The sequence below is a fragment of the Grampus griseus genome (assembly GCF_964374135.1).
Source record: "Grampus griseus genome assembly, chromosome: 4".
NCBI lineage: Eukaryota > Metazoa > Chordata > Mammalia > Artiodactyla > Delphinidae > Grampus > Grampus griseus.
Genome location: NC_138997.1, coordinates 5,506,500 through 5,532,867, shown reverse-complemented (window position 1 = coordinate 5,532,867; position 26,368 = coordinate 5,506,500). Strand labels below are relative to the sequence as shown.

At 41.0% G+C, this 26,368-nt stretch overlaps 2 protein-coding genes across 2 annotated transcripts in view; one reads left to right on the top strand and one right to left on the bottom strand.

Annotated features, from left to right (window-relative positions):
* TMA16 (translation machinery associated 16 homolog) overlaps positions 1 to 11,823 on the bottom strand; it is a 44,152-nt gene extending 32,329 nt beyond the window's left edge. The window contains exon 1 of the mRNA XM_082653849.1: positions 11,351 to 11,823. Coding sequence (XP_082509975.1) covers positions 11,351 to 11,353 — 3 coding nt within the window. The 5' untranslated portion in view covers positions 11,354 to 11,823. The remainder of the gene's footprint in view (positions 1 to 11,350) is intronic.
* A 726-nt stretch (positions 11,824 to 12,549) lies between these two features.
* TKTL2 (transketolase like 2) lies at positions 12,550 to 26,011 on the top strand (the record flags this gene model as incomplete). Its single annotated transcript, XM_082653291.1, is given in 11 exon segments — positions 12,550 to 12,590; positions 23,937 to 24,069; positions 24,170 to 24,353; positions 24,356 to 24,396; positions 24,398 to 24,542; positions 24,545 to 24,795; positions 24,797 to 24,984; positions 24,986 to 25,255; positions 25,257 to 25,536; positions 25,538 to 25,828; positions 25,832 to 26,011. Coding segments are annotated over 11 exon segments (2,004 nt in total).
* Positions 26,012 to 26,368: the final 357 nt, after the last annotated feature.

Below are 26,368 nucleotides of genomic sequence, written 5' to 3'. Positions count from 1 at the left end.
CTTTTTCTTACCTCTTTGATTCCTGGTGCGTGAGGAGAGGGGTTTAAGAACGCTGCTTAAAGGAGCTCCAGAGACGGGCGCGAGCCCCGGCTAAAACCGCGGACCCCAGAGACGGGCGGGAGACGCTAAGGCTGCTGCTGCCGCCACCAAGGGGCCTGTGTGCGAACACAGGTCACTCTCCACACCCCTCTTCCGCGGAGCCTGTGCAGCCCGCCACTGCCAGGTTCCCGGGATCCAGGGACAACTTCCCCGGGAGAACGCACGGCGGGCCTCAGGCTGGTGCAGAGTCACGCCGGACTTTGCCGCCGCAGGCCCGCCCCGCACGCCGCGCCCCTCCCTCCCCGCCGGCCTGAGTGCGCCAGAGCCCCCGAATCAGCGGCTCCTTTAACCCCGTCCTGTCTGAGCAAAAAACAGACGCCCTCCAGCGACCTACACGCAGAGGCAGGGCCAAATCCAAAGCTGAGCCCCGGTGAGCTGTGAGAACAAAGAAGAGAAAGGGAAATCTCTCCCAGCAGCCTCAGGAGCAGCGGATTAAAGCTCCACAATCAACTTGATATACCCTGCATCTGTGGAATACATGAATAGACAACCAATCATCCCAAATTAAGGAAGTGGACTTCAGGAGCAAGATCTATGATTTTTTTCCCTATTCCTCTTTTTGTGAGTGTGTATGTGTATGCTTCTGTGTGAGATCTTGTCTGTATAGTCTTGCTTCCACCATTTGTCCTAGGGTTCTATCCGTCCATGGTTTTTTTAATTTTTTCTTAATAATCAATTTTAATTTTAATAACGTTATTATACTTTACCTTCGTTCTTTTTTCTTTCTTTCTTTCCTTCCTTCCTTCCCTCCCTTAGACAACGAATCATCCCAAATTGAGGAGGTGGTCTCTGACAGCAAGATTTATGATTTTTCCCCCTTTACCTCTTTTAGTGAGGGTATATGTGTATGCTTCTGTGTAAGATTTTGTCTGTATAGCTTTGCTTCCAACCTTTGTCCTAAGGTTCTATCCGTCCCTTTTTTTTTCTAAATAATAATTTTTTAATTCAATAACTTTATTATACTTTTATTTTTACTGTATCTTCTTTCTTTCTGTCTTTTTTCCTTCTTTCCCTCCTTCCTTCCTTCCTCCCTCCCTCCTTTCCTTCTTGCCTTCTTTCCTTCTTTGCTTCTTTCTTCCTTCCTTCCTTCCCTCCTTTCCTTCTTTCTTTCCTCATACTTCTACTAATTCCCTCTACTTTTTCTCCCTTTTATTCTGAGCCGTGTGGATGAAAGGCTCTTGGTGCTCCAGCCAGGAGTCAGGGCTCTGCCTCTGAGGTAGGAGAGCCAACTTCAGGACACTGGTCAACAAGAGACCTCCCAGCTCCACATAATAGCAAACGGCGAAAATCTCCCAGAGACCTCCATCTTAACACCAGCACCCAGCTTCACTCAATGACCAGCAAGCCACAGTGCTGGACAACCTATGCCAAACAACTAGCAAAACAGGAACACAACACCACCCATTAGCAGAGAGGCTGCCTAAAATCATAATAAGGCCAGACACCCCAAAACACACCACCAGACGTGAACCTGCCCACTAGAGAGACAAGATCCAGCCTCATCCACAACACAGGCACTAGTCCCCTCCACCAGGAAGCATACACAACCCACTGAACCAACCTTAGCCACTGGAGACAGACATCAAAAACAGCGGGAACTACGAACCTGCAGTCTGCAAAAAGGAGACCCAAACACAGTAAGATAAGCAAAATGAGAAGACAGAAAACACACAGCAGATAAAGGAGCAAGATAAAAATGCACCAGACCTAACAAATGAAGAGGAAATAGCCAGTCTACCTGAAAAAGAATTCAGAATGATAGTAAGGATGATCCAAAATCTTGGAAATAGAATGGACAAAATGCAAGGAACAGTTAACAAGGACCTAGAAGAAATAAAGATGAAACAAGCAACGATGAACAACACAATAAATGAAATTAAAAGTACTCTAGATGGGATCAATAGCAGAATAACTGAGGCAGAAGAACAGATAAGTGACCTGGAAGATAAAATAGTGGAAATAACTACTGCAGAGCAGAATAAAGAAAAAAGAATGAAAAGAACTGAGGACAGTCTCAGAGACCTCTGGGACAACATTACACGTACCAACATTCGAATTATAGGGGTTCCAGAAGAAGAAGAGAAAAAGAAAGGGACGGAGAAAATATTTGAAGAGATTATAGTTGAAAACTTCCCTAATATGGGAAAGGAAATAGTTAATCAAGTCCAGGAAGCACAGAGAGTCCCATACAGGATAAATCCAAGGAGAAATACGCCAAGACACATATTAATCAAACTGTCAAAAATTAAATACAAAGAAAGCATATTAAAAGCCGCAAGGGAAAAACAACAAATAACACATAAGGGAATCCCCATAAGGTTAACAGCTGATCTCTCAGCAGAAACCCTACAAGCCAGAAGGGAGTGGCAGGACATAATGAAAGTGATGAAGGAGAAAAACATGCAGCCAAGACTACTCTACCCAGCAAGGATCTCATTCAGATTTGATGGAGAAATTAAAACCTTTACAGACAAGCAAAAGCTGAGAGAGTTCAGCACCACCAAACCAGCTTTACAACAAATGCTAAAGGATCTTCTCTAGGCAAGAAACACAAGAGAAGGAAAAGAACTATAATAATGAACCCAAAACAATTTAGAAAATGGGAATAGGAACATACATATCGATAATTACCTTAAATGTAAATGGACTAAATGCTCCTACCAAAAGACAAAGATTAGCTGAATGGATACAAAAACAAGACCCTTATATATGCCGTCTACAAGAGACCCACTTCAGACCTAGAGACACATACAGACTGAAAGTAAGGGGATGGAAAAAGATATTCCATGCAAATGGAAACCAAAAGAAAGCTGGAGTAGCAATTCTCATATCAGACAAAATAGACTTTAAAATAAGGACTATTAAAAGAGACAAAGAAGGACACTACATAATGATCAAGGGATCGATCCACGAAGAAGATATAACAATTGTAAATATTTATGCACCCAACATAGGAGCACCTCAATACATAAGGCAAATACTAACAGCCATGAAAGGGGAAATCAACAGTAACACATTCATAGTAGGGGACTTTAACACCCCACTTTCACCCATGGACAGATCATCCAAAATGAAAAAAAATAAGGAAACACAAGCTTTAAATGATACATTAAACAAGATGGACTTAATTGATATTTATAGGACGCTCCATCCAAAACCAACAGAATACACATTTTTCTCAAGTGCTCATGGAACATTCTCCAGGATAGATCATATCTTGGGTCACAAATCAAGCCTTGGTAAATTTAAGAAAATTGAAATTGTATCAAGTATCTTTTCTGACCACAACGCCATGAGACTAGATATCAATTACAGGAAAAGATCTGTAAAAAATACAAACACATGGAGGCTAAACAATACACTACTTAATAATGAAGTGATCACTGAAGAAATCAAAGAGGAAATCAAAAAATACCTAGAAACAAATGACAATGGAGACACAACGACCCAAAACCTATGGAATGCAGCAAAAGCAGTTCTAAGGGGAAGTTTATAGCAATACAAGCCCACCTTAAGAAGCAGGAAACATCTCGAATAAACAACCTACCCTTGCACCTCAAGCAATTAGAGAAAGAAGAACAAAAAAACCCCAAAGCTAGCAGAAGGAAAGAAATCATAAAAATCAGATCAGAAATAAATGAAGAAAGAAATGAAGGAAACAATAGCAAAGATCAAAACTAAAAGCTGGTTCTTTGAGAAGATAAACAAAATAGATAAACCACTAGCCAGACGCATCAAGAAAAAAAGGGAGAAGACTCAAATCAATAGAATTAGAAATGAAAAAGGAGAGGTAACAACTGACACTGCAGAAATAAAAGAGATCATGAGAGATTACTACAAGCAACTCTATGCCAATAAAATGGACAATCTGGAAGAAATGGACAAATTCTTAGAAATGCACAACCTGCCAAGACTGAATCAGGAAGAAATAGAAAATATGAACAGACCAATCACAAGCACTGAAATTTAAACTGTGATTAAAAATCTTCCAACAAACAAAAGCCCAGGACCCGATGGCTTCACAGGCGAATTCTATCAAACATTTAGAGAAGAGCTAACACCTATCCTTCTCAAACTCTTCCAAAATATAGCAGAGGGAGGAACACTCCCAAACTCCTTCTACGAGGCCACCATCACCTTGATACCAAAACCAGACAAGGATGTCACAAAGAAAGAAAACTACAAGCCAATATCACTGATGAACATAGATGCAAAAATCCTCAACAAAATACTAGCAAACAGAATCCAACAGCATATTAAAAGGATCATACACCATGATCAAGTGGGGTTTATTCCAGGAATGAAAGGATTCTTCAATATACGCAAATCTATCAATGTGATAAACCATATTAACAAATTGAAGGAGAAAAACCATATGATCATCTCAATAGATGCAGAGAAAGCTTTCGACAAAAGTCAACACCCATTTATGATAAAAACCCTGCAGAAAGTAGGCATAGAGGGAACTTTCCTTAACATAATAAAGGCCATATATGACAAGCCCACAGCAAACATCATCCTCAATGGTGAAAAACTGAAAGCATTTCCACTAAGATCAGGAACAAGACAAGGTTGCCCACTCTCACCACTCTTATTCAACATAGTTTTGGAAGTTTTAGCCACAGCAATCAGAGAAGAAAAGGAAATAAAAGGAATCCAAATCGGAAAAGAAGAAGTAAAGCTCTCACTATTTGCAGATGACATGATCCTATACATAGAGAATCCTAAAGATGCTACCAGAAAACTACCAGAGCTAATCAATGAATTTGGTAAAGTGGCAGGATACAAAATTAATGCACAGAAATCTCTGGCATTCCTATATACTAATGATGAAAAATCTGAAAGTGAAATAAAGAAAACACTCCCATTTACCATTGCAACAAAAAGAATAAAATAGCTAGGAATAAACCTACCTAAGGAGAAAGAAAACCTATATGCAGAAAACTACAAGACACTGATGAAAGAAATTAAAGATGATACAAATAGATGGAGAGATATACCATGTTCTTGGATTGGAAGAATCAACATTGTGAAAATGACTCTACTACCCAAAGCAATCTATAGATTCAATGCAATCCCTATCAAACTACCACTGGCATTTTTCACAGAAGTAGAACAAAAAATTTCACAATTTGTATGGAAACACAAAAGACCCCGAATAGCCAAAGCAATCTTGAGAACGAAAAAAGGAACTGGAGGAATCAGGCTCCCTGACTTCAGACTATACTACAAAGCTACAGTTATCAAGACGGTATGGTACTGCCACAAAAACAGAAAGATAGATCAATGGAACCGGATAGAAAGCCCAGAGATAAACCCACGCACATATGGACACCTTATATTTGATAAAGGTGGCAGGAATGTACAGTGGAGAAAGGACAGCCTCTTCAATAAGTGGTGCTGGGAAAACTGGACAGGTACATTTAAAAGTATGAGATTAGATCACTCCCTAACACCATACACAAAAATAAGGTCAAAATGGATTAAAGACCTAAATGTAAGGCCAGAAACTATCAAACTCTTAGAGGAAAACATAGGCAGAACACTCTATGACATAAATCACAGCAAGATCCTTTCTGACCCACCTCCTAGAGTAATGGAAATAAAAACAAAAATAAACAAATGGGACCTAATGAAACTTCAAAGCTTTTGCACAGCAAAGGAAACCATAAACTAGACCAAAAGACAACCCTCAGAATGGGAGCAAATATTTGCAAATGAAGCAACCGACAAAGGATTAATCTCCAAAATTTTCAAGCAGCTAATGCAGCTCAATAACAAAAAAACAAACAACCCAATCCAAAAATGGGCAGAAGACCTAAACAGGCATTTCTCCAAAGAAGATATACAGACTGCCAACAAACACATGAAAGAATGCTCAACATCATTAATCATTAGGGAAATGCAAATCAAAACTACAATGAGATATCATCTCACACCAGTCAGAATGGCCATCATCAAAAAATCTAGAAACAATAAATGCTGGAGAGGGTGTGGAGAAAAGGGAACACTCCTGCACTGCTGGTGGGAATGTGAATTGGTTCAGCCACTATGGAGAACAGTATGCAGATTCCTTAAAAAACTACAAATAGAACTACCATATGACCCAGCAATCCCACTACTGGGCATATACCCTGAGAAAACCAAAATTCAAAAAGAGTCATGTACCAAAATGTTCATTGCAGCTCTATTTACAATAGCCCGGAGATGGAAACAACCTAAGTGCCCATCATCGGATGAATGGATAAAGAAGATGTGGCACATATATACAATGGAATATTACTCAGCCATAAAAAGAAACGAAATTGAGCTATTTGTAATGAGGTGGATAGACCTAGAGTCTGTCATACAGAGTGAAGTAAGTCAGAAAGAAAAAAAAAATACCATATGCTAACACATATATATGGAATTTAAGAAAAAAAAATGTCATGAAGAACCTAGGGGTAAGGCAGGAATAAAGACGCACACCTCCTAGAGAACAGACTTGAGGTTATGGGGAGGTGGAAGGGTGAGCTGTGACAGGGCGAGAGAGAGTCATGGACATATACACACTAACAAACGTAGTAAGGTAGATAGCTAGTGGGAAGCAGCCGCATGGCACAGGGATATTGGCTCGGTGCTTTGTGACAGCCTGGAATGGTGGGATAGGGAGGGTGGGAGGGAGGGAGACGCAAGAGGGAAGACATATGGGAACATATGTTTATGTATGACTGATTCACTTTGTTATAAAGCAGAAACTAACACACCATTGTAAAGCAATTATACCCCAATAAAGATGTTAAAAAAAAAACAAAAAAAGAAAACTGATATTAAAAGTCTCTCTTACATACAATCTTTAGTGATTACTTCAGAAAATTCATTATAAACTAGTCTTTGGATTCATACTTCAGAGTAACAAAGAAAACACACAAGTAGTTTATTCAAACAACACCGCAACAAAGAGGGGTATTTCAGGAGCAATATGCTTTAAATATTCCTGTTAAAATCATAAATAACAAAATGGAACTTTTCCTAAAATAGTATCAAAGCCATCAAAGAATCTAGGCTCAACTAGAAACAAAAGTGTCATTTAGACTGCCCAATTCAACTAGAAACCTAGAAGAATGATCATTTCACCAAACACACTTAAGGTACACAAAGGTATATGAATACTTAAAAAAAAAAATGTAGAGGAGTAAAGCCATGCCTACAACTGAGAAAGCTTACAGTATATAATACCTTAAACTCCAAATACCCTAAAGCACAAAATAAATTCTAGAATATGATATACTAAGTCACTTAACATCGAAGACATAACAGGAATGTAATGAACTAATTAACAGAACCTGCACCATTTTTTTGCAGGCACTCTACCCTGAAGAACCCTAGGGCATTTCCTTTGCTTAACAGATAAATTTGATGCCAACGCCAAGTGTCAATGACAAATACATAGTTAGAGCATCCAGAAAGGAACTTAACTGTTCTCCACATAAGCCTTGCTAAATCCCATTCGATTTTCAAGGACCATTTCCAGTTCACATATTTGTGAAGACATCCACAAATATGTAACCATTTCACATCTCAGTATCCTTTCTCTCTGGGTAGCGTTTCTCCCATAGCACTTAACATACTGCACTGACCAGTCATTTAATTCCACACGTGTGCTTATCTCCTACATTGCAGCTCCCTGAAGACTACAAACATGTTCTACTGGGTTGAAAATAATAGTTGGAAGGAAAGAAAAGAAAGTGGGATGTTGACCCAAGTGAATATTTTACTGTATACTGTACACTGAGCTACTATGAGTAAAAAATATTTTAAAAAGTTCTTTAAAATCGTGTGAAATACCTCATATAAAAATAATTTTAAAGGCTCACAAACAATACTCTCCTTAACATTAAGAAAATATCTTAATAATTCTCTAATGCCGACTTTACCTTTCATGCAAAAATCTAACATCAGGCTCAACTTTATGTTATTCCTGACTTACCCATCGATACCTAGTCAGAATTAACCATTTCTCCCATTCTTCTGCTACCACTCTTAACACCTCTATCTTATACTAATGTTCACTGACCAAAAAAAACAAAAACCCACAAACTTACTGAGCACACACTACCATATATTAAAATAGGCAGTGAGGTTCCAGGATTAAAAACAGACGTGGACTTGCTTACAGTCTAGTTATATCCTAACTACGTAATTTACAATCTAGTTATCTCATGAATAACTATATAACTTAGTAAGTGCTGGCCAGAAAATGGCCACCATATAATAGGCGTACCTAACTTTGGGAAATCAGGAAGAGACTCCCCGAGGACTTGAGACCTACTTGGTTTTTTAAGAATAATGTGAGCTGCTGTATATAGGACAATCTGGACAGAGATACAGTAAGAAGCAAGACTACTGAAGTATTGAGGTCATTAAGAAAAAGATGACAGTTGAGTGGCACAACCAGGGTGACAGTGAAGATGGAGACAAATGGCAAGGTATGAAATGCATTTTGAAGACAGAATGACAGAACTGACTATGGACGGTGAGGGAAAGGGAAGAGTCCAGTATGACTCCCACGTTTGCAACAAAGCAACCAAGTGGTCAGAACTCCCACTGACTAAGACAGGAATTGGCACATGGAGACAGGGGGCATCAAGAACCCACTTTCAGCCACTGGTTTAAGATGCCCTGGAGACTGCTAAGTAGAGATGTAAACTAAGTAAATAAAGTTATGAGTCTGGCACCTAGAAAACAGGTCTGGGCTGAAGATACAAATTTGGGATAACGTGGGGTTAAAGGAGGTACTTTAAAGCCACAGAGATAAGAGTCTCTTCAATAGAATAAGAAAAGGGGCTAGGGCTAAGCTCAGATGAACAGATATTTAATAAGCACCTACAATGCAACACGCACCATTATGAAATCAATGAGAAAAAGATTAGTAACCTAAAATAAAAACAGGTCACAAGAAAGAGTATAGATAAATGCCTTTTAGGTTTTGAAAAGATGTGTGCTCTACCTTAAAAGAAATGTAAATTAAAACCTCAATCAACTATAATTTTTAATGTATAAAAAAGATTTTTAAAAATTATTTATTCACACTGCATTAGTGACACTGTGGGTGAGTTAGTAGTCTCACTAATAAGCGGGATGTAAATTGGTACAATCTTCTGGAAGGTGATTTGATAGTTCTTTTCAAAATAAAAACTGCACGTCTTTTGATCAAGGAATCCTACTTCTATTAATTTAGTCTACAGACATATTTACACATGTACAAAACAAATAATAATCAATGCAGCAGTGTTTGTAATAGCAAAAGGATGGAAACAGCTTAAGTGTCCATCAGAGACCTGGTAAATAAATTACAGTAAAAGCAAACAATAGGATGTCAGCTGTTAAAAAAGCAAGAGGTAGATCTATGTGTACTCACGTAGATTGATGTCTAAGATCAGGTAGAAGAAAAAAAGCAAGGGGCATTAGGAGCGTGTCTAGCATACTGCTTCTATAAAAAGAGGGAGGTCAGAGGACATATATACTGGCACATTCATATGAAATATCTGAATGATTATCTAAGAAACTGTGTTCTAACAGTGGTTGTTTCTCAACTGAGCTAGGGAATTAGGTAACACAGTTGGAGGCAGACCTACTTTTTGTTGTAGGTAGAATGCCCTCCCTCCCAAAGATTACCATGCTCTAATTCCCCCACACCCATGAATGTGTTACCACACATGGCAAAAAGGACTGTACAGATGCCATCGAAGATCCTGAGATGGGGAGATTATCCTGGATTATCCACAAGGACCCAAAATAATTGCAAGGTCCTTATAAGAGGGAGGCAGAAGGATCACTGTCAAGAGAAAGAGATGTGCCCTTCTCTTCAGGCAGATTTGAAGATGTTACACTGATGGCTTTGAAGAGAAGGAAGGCCAAGAGCCAACCTCTAGAAACTGGAAAAAGGGACGAGATTCTCCACTAGAGCATCCTGAAGGAAAACAGCCCCACCTACACCTTGATTCTAGCTCAGTAAGGCTCATTTTTGGACTTCTGATCTCCAGGAATATAAGAGAATGAATCTGTGTTGTTTCAAGCCATTAAATTTGTATTAATTTTTCACAGCAGTAAAAGGAAATTAGCACACATTTCACGGACAACATTTTACTCTTTTTTTTTTTTAAACCACGTACATGTAACATGATCCCCAAAGCTGGTATACTAGATAGATTTTCATTAATGTTTTTCTTTAGTTTTACTAACTCTCAGAAACCAGTTTTTACTAGCAGGTAATCGCTTTAATACTTACTACGCTTATAGGCATAAAAACAGAAACAGAGACAAATAAAACAGAATCGGGAGTCCAGACAAGGGAGCCAAGGTTTTCTAGGAAAGCCTAGAAAAGAAAATTATAAACAGCTGGCCACCGCACATACTGATAAATAAAAAGACTTAATTTACACAAACGTATATATAATCTAAAGCAAAAAGACTGTAGACAGACATGAAAAATAAAAATACAATGAAAAGGAAAAAGAGAAAATGGAAAGTGACAGAGAAAGGGGACTAATGGCACTGAGACCAGAGTATCACAACTTATTACCAGATTATAAACTTTTTTATGCTGTTGTTTTCGTTAGAAACTAATTGAAAAGTGACTATTTACAAAACATGTTCCCATTCAAGAATTATTCTCAACAACAGAAGCAAAAAGGAAAAAAATAGCAGTTTTGTAATATAAACATAAGGAGTAAACATAAAAACAAGCAAGCATAATTTAGATACTGTTTACCTCTGAGTGGCTCCTGGAAATATAGGTTCAAGGAGAACACAGACGTGTTCTTAAAGTGAAAAACAGATAAACGAGAGTTCCTTATACGGTTTATACTTAAACGTGCTACATAAGCGCTCTTCTGCATCCACTGCATTTTTAATAAAAACCAAGTGTCAGTGCGACGGAGGGGATGAGGGGCGTGGAGGCAAGGTCTGGGGCGGGAGTAGGACACTGAGGGGTGGTGAGCGGCCGCGAGGACCGGCGACTACGCCGTCCCCGACGCGCCCCGTGCGCCCCCCGCTCCTACACCGCTGAGGAGCGAGTACACGGAAACCCGCGGATTCCCCGCGGGCTGGGCGCCCTAAGACCCCTGCAGGACCCGGCCCGGAACCCGTGCCTGCACCGCAGCCCGCGCACCGCCCACCGCTCTCCCTCCGCACCCCGCTCCCAGCGGCCCGACGCCGGCCCGCCCTCCCCGCCGCCAACCGGAGCCTTCCAGAAACGGGTGGGACCCACCATGGTGACGTTCTCGCGGCCTGGGACCTCCGGACCCCCGAGTCCACACGGCGAGACCTCAGAGTCGGCGGCGGCAACAGCTCACGAGGCGACTCCGGCCAAATCCACGAGGAGCGGAAGAAGCCGGGCTCACCTGACCGGCAGGGGGAGGGACGAGTGTTCTTCCCTAAAACGTCCCCGGAAACAAGACCTCACCTTTGTGGGCCGTGGCGGACTCTCACGCCCCCGCCGCGCAGACAGGCTCCCCGCGTGCTCGCCGGGCGCCGTGGGCGGGGTGGCGGAGCTCCGGGCTAAGGGTGAACGGGGCGGCGCCGGGCGTGAGGCAGCGACCTGGGCTCGGCGCTCCCGGCGGTGGCGGCCCGGCCCCGCGGGGTCTCGGGCGTCTGCCCGGCGCGCAGCTCCCGGGCCGCGCACCCCTTCGGACGTGGCGGCACCGGGCTCCGGCCTCGCGCACGCCGCCCGCTGCCGGTGGCGCCCAGGGCCGCCGCGTCCCCCGGGCGCAGGCCTGCCCTCCGCGCCTCCGGGCCGCCTGAGCGAAGTTCCCCCAAGGCTGTTTCCTCACCCGTGAAGCCCCCCTCTGCCCACTCGAGGCTCCTTCCCACCCGGTTTTTCTGTGTTGTTCTCACGATGTGTGAGTCTTCGTTCCATCTGTACTTGGGAGGATTCCGTGGACAATATATTCGTTCAGCAAACACTGAATGATCTCCTACTGTGTGCCAGGCCTTGGGAATACGCCGACGATATTCCTGCCCTAGCTCAGCTCATATTCCAAGGCGACATGTGAAAAAAAAACACCTAATTAATATTGTTTCCAGTACCATATTGTTCTGAAAAACATAAAGCTGAAAGGGTAGGCAGGAAAGCTGTTTCACACGTGCTGGTCTCTGAATCCGCTTTTGAAAGTTAAGAGTTGAGCAGAGACCTACGTTAAAGGCAAAAAATTGAAGGAAAGGTAAGGCAGGCTTTATTCAAGGGGCTCCTCCTCAATCTGTATAAGGATCACCGCAGTGGGGAGAGATACGGGCTCCACTCGGAATATACGGGGACAAGAGAGAATTTATAGCCCAGGAGCAGGGTGGCGGGTAGTGGATGGAAAATTACTAAGAGGAAACATTAGGGGTAACGGGGCATTCTGGCTACACCAACCTAACAGGACTCTCGAAATAGACAGGCTGGTGTGATCAGACATCACCTGGAAGATGGTGAATGATCCGGAATCTGATGAGTTACAGACATGGAGGTTGACCAGATGTGGAAGATGGGGGACTCTGGCTAAACCGACTTTCCTGCTAAAATTGAACAATCAGATACGAACAGGCAATCCAAAATTCCAGGCCTAGTTGAAAAAAGAGTTCAGAGGAACCTGAGTAGAGTTTGGTCAAGGAGAGAATCTTGTCACCTGAATGAAAGGAGAAAACCTGGCATGACAAGGAGCTACAGGTGGGGAGAAGTGGGGTATATGTGTGCAGGTGCATGAATTTAATCAACAACTGTAGCCACTGAAAACTAGATTAAATTGTAAACAAGAATGGGTAACCACAAGATCCCTGAATCTAGGGGCAAGGCTTTTAAGTGTGTGACAGCGCATTCTGTGTGAATCTACACAATGAAGGGGGGCACCCTTGTAGTATCTACTCTGGAGGCACTACTCTATTGAGAACTCTGGTTAATCCATAACATTTGCACCCTACTTCTATACGATAACCGTTTCCTGTGAAGCCAACTTAACACCCACTCCACCCAGTTTCCGAAATCCGGCCCACTGCAAGTCATCATCCTGAGTTCTATGTTACTGCAAATCCAGTAAGCATTAAATTCTTGTTCTGGCTATTTCAGCTGTTACTAATTGCTCTACCGATCACAAAATTCCCTACCTGCTCCTACCCCATTCTTAATTTCAAATTGCCAACAATCCAACAAACCATGTATCTTCATTCTTTTTTCATTTTAATTTGGGTTTGAAAATAAAAGATTTTTTATTTTCCCCATTCAGATTTAACCCCTAAATAATATTGATTATGGGCAAGACACCATGTTCAAAATACACTGTAGCAAATGCAAGAATGAGTTATACAAAGTAAGAGTACAGTAATGCACTATATATATATAAAGTACAATAGTGAAGACTAATATTTGGTCATAATTTAGTGTGTACATGTACCACAGTGAAAAGCAGAATGAAGCCTCCTACTTCTCCCGCCCAATATCACACCCCTGCACCCTGCCACCCAGTAGAGAGTTGGGAGATATCTTTAGAGATGTTTCCCTGTGCTTTCACAAACGTACTAAGGCATATGTGTGTGTGTGTGTGTGTGTGTGTGTATGTGCATGTGTAGGGGTAAAGTATTGATTCACATTAGATACTGATATAATAATACAGGAATACTTTCTAGGGTAACCACTAAAAGAACAGAAAACAGGGTATATGACTTTGAATAGGATACAAACAAGTAGAGAAAATGAAATGATAAAATATTCAGATAACTCAAAGCAATGAAATAAAAAAAAAGAAACATAGGACTGTAGGGAAAATTTTAAAAATATGGTGGTAGATTTAAATCCATATAACGATCATTATGGACTAACTGCCTGCAATTTAAAAAATGAATATTTTACATTGGATTTAAAACATACAACTGTGTTCTGTTTATTGAGACACATCTGAAACATAAGGAAACAGGAAAATTAAAAGTCAAAGATGGAAAGAGGTATACTAAACAAATACCAAAAGTACAGACATATTAATGTTATAGAAGATAGACTGTAAGTCAAAAAGTATTATGGTAGTTAGAAGAGGTCACTTCATAAAGATAAAAAGGTTCCATTTTAAATTTATATACTTATATTCACGTAGTAATATAGCCCCAAGTATACAGTGGAAAAACTGATAAAATTTCAAATAATGGTAGAAAACAAACAGCTTTGGAGGAAAATTACCTTTTTCAGTAATTAATAGAACAAGCTGATAAAATATTTACAATGATTTGGAAGACTAGACCACCAACACAGTTTGACCTAATGGGTCTCATAGAACGCTGCTTCCAGTGCTTGCAAGAAAGAATACATGTGTTTTCCAACATATATGGAATAGTTATCAAAAATGATCATATTTTGGGCCAGAAAGCAAATCCAGAGAAATGTGAAAGGACTGAAATCCTACAGAATGTGTTCTCTAACCACTGTGCAGTTAGACTAGAAATCAACAAGAAGAAGATAGCTGGACAATTCCCACATAATTAGAAATTAAGAATTACACTTTCAAATAAGTCGTGAGTTAAAGAAGAAATCATACGGGAATTGGAAAATATTTGGGGCTGAAATGATAACAAAACTACTACATATCCAGATTTGTGAGATACATCCGAGGCAGCAATTGGGTCCTTTAGTGTATGTATTGGCGCCTCAACATAAATGTTAGGAAAGAGGAACAGCTGAATATTAATGAGCTAATCCGCACTGAGAGTCCGGGAAAGGAATAATAAGGGAAATTCAGAACAGAAGGTGGAAGAGAGTGAAGACCAGAAATTATTGAGATTGAAAAAATACATAATTGAGAACAGGAAAGTAAAAATTTGGTTCCTTTCAAAGAATGATAAAATTGATACATTCCTGCAGGACCACTCAAAAACTTTAGAGTAGACCCAATTAACCAATAGTGGAATTGAAACAGGTGATATCACTCCAGATGATGCAAGCGTTAAGAGGATATTATGACCAAATAAATTTAAATAAAATAGCCAAATTCTTAAAAAAAATATAACCTATACAACTGAGGAATAGAAAACTTGAATATTTCCATCATCTCTAAAAATGCTACTCAGATATCTTCCCACGTTAAAATTACAAACACAGATTTTTTAGATTTTATAAATACATGTAAATAGGAATAGAACACTACTCTTTAATATGATAAAAATGTGGATCGGTACTAGTGATAGTAGATATCATTGTCTTATTCCTGACCTCAAAGAGCAAGCTTCTGTTTGTTTATCCACTTTGGGAAACCATTCTGGCATTATCTGAAAAGTTGAAAGGTGTACATCCTCTAATCCAGCAGTGGCATTCCCGGACACATACCCTAGGAACTCCAGCCCATGTCTCTCAGGATACATATACGAAAACATTCCTAACAGTACTGTTTGTAATAGCCCAAACTAGAGAAAACCTAATTGTTCATCAACAAAAATAGAAAAATAAGTGTGATAAATTCTATACAGCAATGAAATTAACAAACTACAGTGATGGTAAACATTAATTTTTAATCGTAATATAAAAGAATAGACAAAAGGATGCATACAGTATAAGCTCATTTGTAAAGTTCATTTATAATGTTCAAAAACAGACAAAATGAGCTACATTTTCTAGATATACTTTCTTAAGTGGCCAGCGATATTCTTAACCTGAGTGGTGGTTACCTTGCTGTTTACTTTATAATTTTTCTTCATGTGTCACACTTATGGTTTATGCACTTCTATGTTTGTAGGCTATACTTCACAGGAAGAAGTGTTAAAAAAATTTTAGCACAAATGTTATTACTCCATTGTCTTTTGCATCCAGTTTTACTGTTGAGAAGTCTCACTTTGGGCTAATTGTTGTTCCTTTGTGGGTGGTTTACTTTTTGTGTGGAATCTTTTCATAAAATTTCTCTTGCCTTTGCTCTTCTGCAGTTTTACTATCGCGTGTTTAGGTGTTGGTATTTCCTTACGTGTCCTGATACTCACGGCCTCTCAATTCCTTTTGGGGATTTGTATTATCTGGGTATCGATAATTCTGTTCTCCCAATCTTTTAGCCTTTCTCCTGTATTTTCTGTCTCTTTATTTCTGCTGCCCCTTGGATTACTCCTAATTTCATCTCCCAGTTTATCCTTTTATTCTTTCATGTAATCATCCTGCTAGATATTCCTTGTGTCTTCATTTTAACTACCTTACTTTTAACAGATATATATTATATATCACTTGTTTCTAAAAGAGTTTATCACTTTGCTTTATTACCATATTCTTCTTCAACTCTTGAACATGTATTGTACTCATTTGAAACTATTGGTTCATCTGTTCCAATAACTCTGCTTAAGGTGGCAAGTGTTGTTCAATTTCATTATTTTTTAACTTTCTGTTCGAGGAGTTGTACTCCTCAGGTGTGTATTTTCCTTGAACCTGTAGCATCACATTTCACTGACGGAGTCAGCTCTCTTGTCCTGTAATGTGTACTGGGGACATGCCGAAAGTCACACCCTCAACTGTGTCAGTCTTGGAAAGTTTGAGAACACGGAGGGTGAAATCACAGAGGAGAGACTCCAGGGACCAGAGTATTTCTGCTGACAGGAGAGCAGGAGGCTGAGGGCCCGAGGGCAGCTGTCATCCTGTGCCTGTTTCCGTCTCTCCTTATTTAGCTGGGCCCCATCTCCTCTGCTAGTGCCTCACACCACTGGGACACCAGTGATACTCCCCATCCCTAAGGTGAGGAAGAGAGACAAGAGCTCAAGTTAACAACCTCTCCAGATCCTCAGACAGACATCCTCCTCCCAGGCCACTCACCAGTTCCCATCTTGACTCACCAGTTCCCATCTTCCTAGGGGGTTCACAGTTGTAATCTCACTTCTAACAGCCAATTCCTTCCTGCTGCTGTCATTTTTCAGGGTTGTTTTCGAGGAGCCTGTGCTTCTTTACCATTTTATCCTACTTATTGTTAGGCATCCTGATTACATTAATAAAATTAGCCTTTTGTCATATATGATGTAAATTGGTTGGTAAGTTTTCTTTTGAACGATCTGTGACCATTTTTTTGCGGCGGAGAAACTGTAAAATGTCCTTCAGTAGGGAGCTAGTTGTTATACAGAAGAGTTAAAGGTGGCGCCCTATAGAGTTGTATCGTGTTTTCTTCCTCACAGCAGGCTGGGACCCAGCAACTCAAAAGCCTGATTGGTGCCAAAATCAAACTTTTACACTTCCGGTTATTTGAAATATAGCTCCAGAGAGCAGATGTTTTGCCATTTAGAGTCTCCCTGCTTTGCACACCCTGTGAAACATCACCCAGCATAAGCTACCCGTAGGCGAGATCAACCCTGGGGCTGTGAAAGACCCCAAGCCACTGCGGCTCGTCGGAGTTACCTGGGCCTAGGGTCTCCCCTCTCTGATGCCCACACCACTACCCTGCAGGAGAGTGGCTCCACCCTGCCTTTGGGAGGGGTCAGCGCTGAGAGGCTTTCCCCGCCCCCGTGCAAATCTGTCGGAGTGACTCCCAATAAAGGTGGTTGTGCGCTAGTGCCATCTCGTGGTCACATCCTCGAGATCTCGCTACTCTAGTTAACAAGTCAAGATTATTTGCTGCTGCTTTAAAAAATGATTTAAATCAGTTTTACTGATGTGGGCAATTTTATAGACTTGTTAAGTTGAAAAAGTGAGCTATAAGACAGTGTGCATAAGAAATCCCACTTAGAACAAACTGTGGAAGGAAGAAAGTATAGAAAATATCAGCAAGGATAACAATCAACTGTTAATAGTTTACGAGATGAGGCTTGAGGTGGGGGGAGCTCGGAAAATAACTCTTCACTCTTCTTCTCTAGTGTTTGAATTTTTTAAAGCAATATTTTTAAAACTTTTCCAATTAAAAAAAGGAAGATTGAGAAAAGCTGAATTTGATGATTAACGTGGTCAAAGACTGTGGTGTCATCAGAGATGTGTTAATACAAACAGAAACATAAGGGCTGGTGATCAAGCTTAGGGTTCAAGTGCACAAGTCCTAGCCTGTAGCACCTCAGAACGTGACCTTATTTAGAAACAGGGTCATTGCAGATGTAATTAGTTAAGATGAGGTCATTACTGGAGAAGGGTGGGCCCCTAATTCAGTACGACTAGTGTCCTGATAAAAAGAAGAAATTTGGACATAGACACACATGAAGGAAAAGGCCGTGTGAATACTGGAGTTATACGACCACAAGACAAGTGTTACCATTTGAACTGCTCCCCTCCCTCCCCCAAAAGATGCCTTGGAGTCCTAAGCCCTACCTCAGAGCGTGACCTTGTTTGGAGAGTCTTTCCTGAAGTAGTCAAATTAAAAGGAGGTTGTTAAGGTGGGCCCTAATCCAAAATAACTGATGTCCTTATAAAAAGGGGAGATTTGCATAGAGACATGCATAGAGGGGAGGGAGCCACAGGGAGAAGACAGCCATCTACGAGCCAAGGAGAGAGGCCAGGAGTGGATCCTTTCCTCATGGTCCTCAGAAGGACAATCTTTTTGACACCTCGATTTTGGACCTCCAGCCTCCATGGCTGTGAGATCATCACTGTTGTTTTAGCTCCCACCCCCAAACCCCAGTGTGTGATCCTTTGTTACCGCAGACCTACTGCTTTCTCCACTTCTTGTTCTCAATTTTGTCAGATAATTCTACTTACTTGCATTAAATTTAATGTTCAGAACTATATATATATATATTTTTTGGAGTTAACAAATAAACTTTTGTTTATTACACACCAAGTTAAACTTACAGGAACTTAGAACATTTGGAAATTGATCTGAAAGAAAGAACATAATAAATGGAACAGAAATAAATAAGTCCCAAAGGAAACCATGACACTAATTAACTCTGGAAATGTAATTTTCCCTATTATAATTTGTGTTTCTGATTCACGAATTGTCTTATAATTTTCTGCTACACTTTTGTACCATCCATGTAGCAAACAGAAAAGTTCCTAACTACAGCTATGTGTGCAGGGGCATTTTCTATCAACGTTTCTGTAGTCAGAGTTTCATTTTCCTTGCCCAGGATTCTCCGGAGGACTGGGGTGCCTAGATTCATACTAGGACAGATTTTCATGGAGGTAACAAGACGAAGAACTCCCTAGTCTGACTTTGGCACCATTGCAAAGCCTCGCCTTCCCCACGTTCATTTTATCTCCCCTAACACTATCAGAACAATTTTCCCAAACACTGCCGTGATCAAGATGTTCAGATGATAAAACCCATTCCACTGCACTTCACCCTCAACCCAAAAGCAAGAGAACAAAAGAACACTCAAAAACAACCCACTTGGCTCTATTTCAAGGTCTTTTCAAAATCTGGCTTCCTGCTTTCCCCTCACTGTTCTCAGCATGAATCTCCCCTTCCTGTCAGATTAGAAATTCTCTTTTTCTACTTTTGTAACCTTGCTCTTGACTTCCTATCAAGGTTACACTAACCAAAATCATACCCATTCTACAAAACCTAGGTTACCTGGAGAGTATATGCCCCATGGAAGGTATTATGGTTCAAAATATTTTAAAGTGCTGTTCTGAGACTACGATAGGATAACTAGAATGAGACTTACCCTTTAGCCATAAACAACAACAAAACTAGAGACACTATAGAAAGCAATAGTGTTCATATGTTGGAAAACAAGCAGGGCAGAACCGTGATCCCTAGAGAATAAAAACAAACAAGGTAAGCCACATCATCTTCCTGGAGGCACTTTGCAGACAGCGCTGCAGGGAAGGCTGTCTCACACAGAGCACAGCAGAATTCTGGAGGTCTCTACTAGGCCAGGCAAAGCGTAACTTCAGGGCAGTAAATGAAACAGTTCCCAGAGCTCACAAAGCGCTGACTGACACAACTGAAACTTGACCGGCCAAGAGAAGAGGGTCCTTGCTGAATACCTGGGACCTTCATTGGAGACCCCAGGGGAGGTTATGCTTTTGCAGTAACACCAGAGTGAAGCATACCTTGTATCGGTCTTAACAAACTTCAGAAAATGTAAAGCACCAAGCTGTCTGCTAGAATGAAATCCAACACTTTAAAAGAATTTAATGAAATAAAATATAGCACCCCCAAACAATGTCCATCATTTAATTTTTAAATTACTAGCTATTTCAAAAAGCAGAACAGGGTAACTCACTGTCCGAAGAGAAAACAGGCAATAGGAGCAGATTTAGAAATAACTGACTTAGCAGAGAAGCACTTTATTTTTTTTCTCAGCTTTATTGAGGTATAACTGACCTATAATATTGTGTAAGTTTAAGGCATAAAATGTGATGATTTGATACACATTTATATTGCAAGATGATTACCACAATAAGGTTATTTAACACAGCCATCTCCTCAGTTATCATTTGTGCGTGTGTGTTTGTGTCTGTGGTGAGAACATTTAAAATCTACCCTCCTAGCAACTTTCAAATACACAATATAGTATTTTGAACTGTAGTCACTATGCTGTATATTACATTCCCAAGACTTCTTCATCTGAGAAGCACTTTAAGAAGTAGGTCTACCTTCTTTAATACATTACTGTCTACCTCTCTCCTACCAAAAAAAATAAGGACTCTATAAACTATGGAAAAAGTAGAACCATCAGTGATAGCATCTGCCATAAATTTCAAAGTAATAATTCAAGAAAGTAGAGCACCTTTCTTCCCCCAAGAAACTTACTGCCCTACACAAGAATCTTACCCTCGCTCACTCCATACTCAGCCCACTAAACTAACCAAATTCAAATAAAGGAACAAAAAGGATGAATTCATCATTTGTGTCTTTCATTGATAAAATTCCATTTTAACAAAACTCAACAGTTCAGATATCAGCGAAATGTCAGTGTTCCCGATCTAAATATAACTCACTCCCAAACAGTGGAAATGTATATTTTCACAAATTGGTGTAGACCTCCTGAGTAATCAGTAGGTGTGTTTTGTTTCCTCAGAAACTGCACTTACCAATTCTTGCTATTTATATTTTTTCCTCCATAGCTATCTGTATTAGTGCTCTGGCTGGGTTTTATTTTCATTTGAAGTACACACACAATAAATTCTTTTTCATACTATGAGAAAAAATTATAGTGAAAAATTTAAACAAAGGTAAAACAAAATATTTATTTATTTACAACATGCCTTAAATCAGGGGTAAAAACTGGCAGCCTGAAGATACGGCTTCTTCCCCCAACAAAATGTTCACAAATTTTTCAATGTTGAATGCCTTTAGGTGGGCTTGTATCCTCCAGTTTGTCACAGGCCCCTCCAATCCTCTTACATTATATCCTACATTCATTTACGCATTTAACTCCCTACTCCAGTAGGTACTTGAGTTTGCCAATCCCTACTTTAGGTGTATAAACCAAAATTAACAAATGAATAATTTCTTCCTATTTGCAGAAAACTTCTGACTATCTTCCAAAATGACTTCTAAAATGAGTAATGGACTTTTCTCCAAGACAATTAAAAATTTGCCATGTTGGCTTAAAACTTGGGGGCTGGCCTTTTGTCAGTAATAGTCTCTTCTAAATGGAGAAAATAGAATGTGGTGTCATGTCTCTGATTTACTTGACTAAGCTGTGTTCATGGCCACACTGGGTGATCTGCATTATCAAATTATGCATACTTTATACTTATATGGTTACTTTCAGCTGCATATTTGAAAATATATTTTAAAAGACTAAAATGCCTACAAGGAATATTAATAATTTATATATAAATTTCCATTCCTTCATTTAAAAAATCTCAGAACACTTTAAAATATTTTATAGATAATTTACAAAACATTCTTTTTTTATGTAGTTAAAAAAGAAATCCACACGGTCTCACAGAACAACAGAGGGAAATTCACACTCACTATCTAGGGTATTAAATCTTCAAGACTACATTCTTTTCTTAAAAAAATTGATCTTTACTAATGTTAAGAACTTTCCATTTAATACTTTTGGAAATAGTTGTGCAATACTTTAAACGAATGGAAGAATTGGGGAACTTTAAAAGAAATGTTAAGTACCTCTTATTTCTCCCATTTTCTTCAGGTAAACACTGCCTCATAGACCATTTTTATACTATCACGTTTACCAATTGTTTGGGTTTATTAGAGCTCTCCTCAGCCAAAATAATAGTGAGTTGCCTATGTTTATATTCACTGCCTTCCTGTCAGCCCCTAATAGTTTGCTATTATGATACTACGAATATTTTTTTCTTTAATTTCCATCTGTACTCCCAGTCCTAGTTTGGTATGTTTTTATTTTCTCTTCCTTTTTTAATCTAGTAAGCAAGCACTAATTTGTAAAGGGCATGCAGAGTAATACAAGATGACCTTCTGAGAATTTTTCCGACTCCAACATTCCTTCAGCAAGTCTTAAAATCTTGTCAGTGTCATACCATTATGGTTTATTCTAATATGTATTCTTAAAAATAAAAACGGTACAATTAAAGTGGCAAATAATATTTAAAATTTTTTCTGAGATATAAGAGATATATAAAGAGTAGCAAGACCCCTGAGTTAGTTGTTTACAACCCAACTGAACATTGAGATTATCTGGGGAGTTTTAAAAATTACCGATGCCTAGATGCTTTACCCAGAAATTCTGATTTAATTGCTTTGGAGTGCAGCCTGGACATGATATTTGTTTTTTTAACTCCTCAGATGATTCTCAAGTACTACCAACATTGAGAACCACTGGTGTAAGCCTATCTGCAGATTACTGATTCTTAACCTTGACTAAACATCAGAACTGTGAAACAATAATCAGTATCAAGGCTGCCAAGAACAAAGAGCTTTACTGAGGTCTTAGGAATTGCAATTCTGGAGACACAGATTGGGGTAAAACTGAGAGAGTGTGCAGGGAAGAGAAAGAGTCAGGGGCTTATACAGACAAAAGCCACAGGGTTGTTAAAGTTGTCTGGCAAGAATTATGACTGACCCTCATGCAGGAAGGAGATATTTGTCCTTAAGTGATAGGCTATGAGCGTTACTTAGGGTAAGGGTCCAACAAGCATCTTAAGTTTCTGGAACATTGGGCAGGTGTTCTGGTGTTCAGGTGTTAAGACAACCAGCGGCCAAAAGTTCGGAATCCATTCGGAATCACTTCTTCAGTGGCCTCCCAGCTCCATTTTGGAGAGTTCTCTTACCAACACCATTTAACTTTCCTCCCAGAGAATCGAAAGGTGCATTAAAACTATAGCGTCCGAGACTTCTAGTTCCATAGATTAAAATTCGGCTTGCCTAAGGTGGAGTCCAGGCGTTTTGCTTGTTTTTTGTGTCCAGTGTGATGATTTTAATGTGAAGTTAATAATCATTATTAACTTATAATTACTCAAGAATCAAGCTGCTCAACACCGCAGAGTGGGAGAGGATATAGTGCTGTCATTGTGCTTTTGTTTTTTTAGACAATAAGCTATAACCCTTGCCCACCAGAAGTGTTCCATGGCACAAGTTTAGTTTTATAACTGAAGCAAATAAATTCATTTTATTTAAAAGCTATTATTACTAACAGTATTTTAGGGTATACTTGGGAAATTGCAGTTCTAGATATGCCACCATTCAGCGGGTCTAGATTTGACCTTTCCTGCACCTTTTGGTACTTCTATCTGCAAGTCACAGACAGGATTTTCAGCTGCTCTGAAAAGTCTCGTTGACACAGAGCTGCCATATCGGTTAGATTGAAAGTGACTTTGGATAATTCCCGTTAATGCTCGGCTACAGAACCGTGAAAATGTCTCAGACGTGGCTTCGAGGAATGAAAAGCAGCACTTCAACAAACAGCTTCCCATAACACACGGACAGAAGAATGCCCCCTTCTGAATTTATACCACGAGTTAGGGTATAAAGACATTTAATTACTTTTCATAATGTTGAACATGGCAGTGACAAAGTAGTAAAAACCCACTCACCGGAAGAAGAAGGCGTAGCAGGGCGAGAACCCAAGGCGGCTTGGCGAGCAGTTTCCTCAGGGAGGCGGGCCCAGCGAGCGACGTCACCTGACGAAGCCGCGGCAGCGGTCACGTGACGGCAATGCCCCGCTCGTTCCCCCGGAGGCGGGGCCAGGGCGCGCTGTTACGTGACGGAACCGTCCTAGCACCGCCCCTTTCGCTCCTCAGAAACCGGGGAAGACGCCAACGTGGCAGACACCGCCCCCCCCCCCCCGAGGACGCGACCACCGTGCTGGCCCTGCAGGACTTGGCCAACCACCTGCGCATCCATTCCATCAGGGCCACCCCACGTCGTGGTGCAGCGCGGCCGAGGTCGTGTCGGTGCTCTTCTTCCACGCGATGAGCTACAAACAGAGCCGGAGCCGCCGGACAGCGACAGGTTCGTCCTCTCCATAGGGCCATGCGGCTCCACTGCTCTGTGCCAACTGGGCGGAGGCGGGCGGCACCATTCGTGAACCTAACCTGCTGAACTTGAGGACAATTCACTGTGCCCCGGAGGGACATCCCACCCCCAGACTGTCGTCTGTCGATGTGGCGACAGGATGGCTGGGTTGGGCGCCGCGTGTGTAACGGCTTATGCTGGCGAGTACTGGACCAGAGCCAGCTACCGGGTGTTCTGCCTCCCGGGCGACGGCGAGGCCTCAGAGGGCTCTGCTTCCCACTACAGTTTGGATAACCTCGTGGCAGTCTTCCACGTGAACCGCTTGGGACAGAGTGGCGTGGCGCCCCCAAAGCACCGCGCAGACATCTGTTGGCGTCGCCGCGAAGCCTGTGAGCGGAACACTCGGGTAGGGAGTGGATGGCCAGGACGTGGAGGCCTTGTGCCACGCGTTTTGCCGAGCGACTCGAGTGAAGAGCAAGCCCGCTGCCGTAGTTGCGAAGACCTTCAGGGGCCGGCGTATTCCAGACGTTAAGGATGCGGAGAACTGGCATGGAAAGCCGGTGCTGAAAGAAAGAGCAAATGAAGTCATCAGACTAACAGAGTCAGATACGGACCAACAGGAATCTCATACCCAAACCCCCTGTTGAAGGCTCACCTCCAGTCAGCGTCACAGATATAAAAATGACCTGCCTGCCTGATTATAAAGCAGGCGACAAGATAGCTACTCAGAAAGCATATAGTTTGGCTCTAGCTGAACTGGGCCATGCAAATGAAAGAGCCATTGTCCTGTATGGCGACCCAAAGAACTCCATCTTTTCTGAGATATTCAAGAAAGATCACTCTGAGCATCTTATTGTTTTACTGCGGAACAGAACTGGCCTGTGCCACACGTGGTCGAACCGTTGCTTTTGTTAGGACTTCAGCTGCCTTTTTGACCAGAGCATTTGATCAGATCCGGAAGGGAGCCATATCTCAAACCAGTGTCAGTCTTAGTGGTTCCCACTGCGGGGTGTCCGTTGGTGAAGATGACCCCTCCCAGATGGCCCTGGAAGATCTAGACATGTTCCGAAGCATCCCCAATTGCACTGTGTTCTATCCAAGTGATGCCGTCTCGACAGAGCGTGCTCTTTATCTGGCTGCCAACCCCAAAGGCGTTGTGCTTCGTTCGGACCAGCTGGTCAGAAACTGCAGTTATCTATACCCCACAAGAAAATTTTGAGATTGGACGGGCCACGGTCATCCGCCACATTGTTAATGACAAAGTCACAGTTATTGGAGCTGGAGTTACTCTGCCTGAAGCCTTAGCGGCTGCCGATGCTCTTTCTCAACAGGGTATTTCTGTCTGTGTCATTGACCTGTTTACCATTAACCCCCTGGATGCTGCCACCATCATATCCGGTGCAAAAGCTACAGGCGGCCGGGTTATCACGGTGGAGGATCACTACTGAGAAGGTGGCATTGGAGAAGCCATATGTGCAGCCATCTCTGGGGAGCCTGGCATCCACGTTCATCAGCTGGCAGTGTCAGGAGTGCCTAAGAAAAGCGGGAAACCTAGCGAATTGCTGGATATGTTTGGAATCAGTGCTAGACACATCATAGCAGCTGTGAAATCCACTTTAATGAACTAAAATAGCTGATTTCTTAAAAAGTCAGTCTGTTCACATCGGTTTTAAAACACTGGTCTCTTTATATTACATTCATGCTTGTAGTGACAAAGCTATCATTTATACCTATAGTGTTGGGCCTTTTTTTGTTTTTTAAACAAAGCCATTTAACACCTTTCCTCATTCCTAATTCAGAAATTCAGGTCAACTACCTTTCTCTTAAACTGTGACTATATATACAAATGTCACTCTCATTTCTGAATCATTAAAGCAAGTTATAATAGTTTAAGTAACAGAATAGTAAACAAAACAACCATCTCATACAAAGTTTGATGATAAGACTACAAATAATCGACCAGGTTGGGAATTAACATAGGTTAA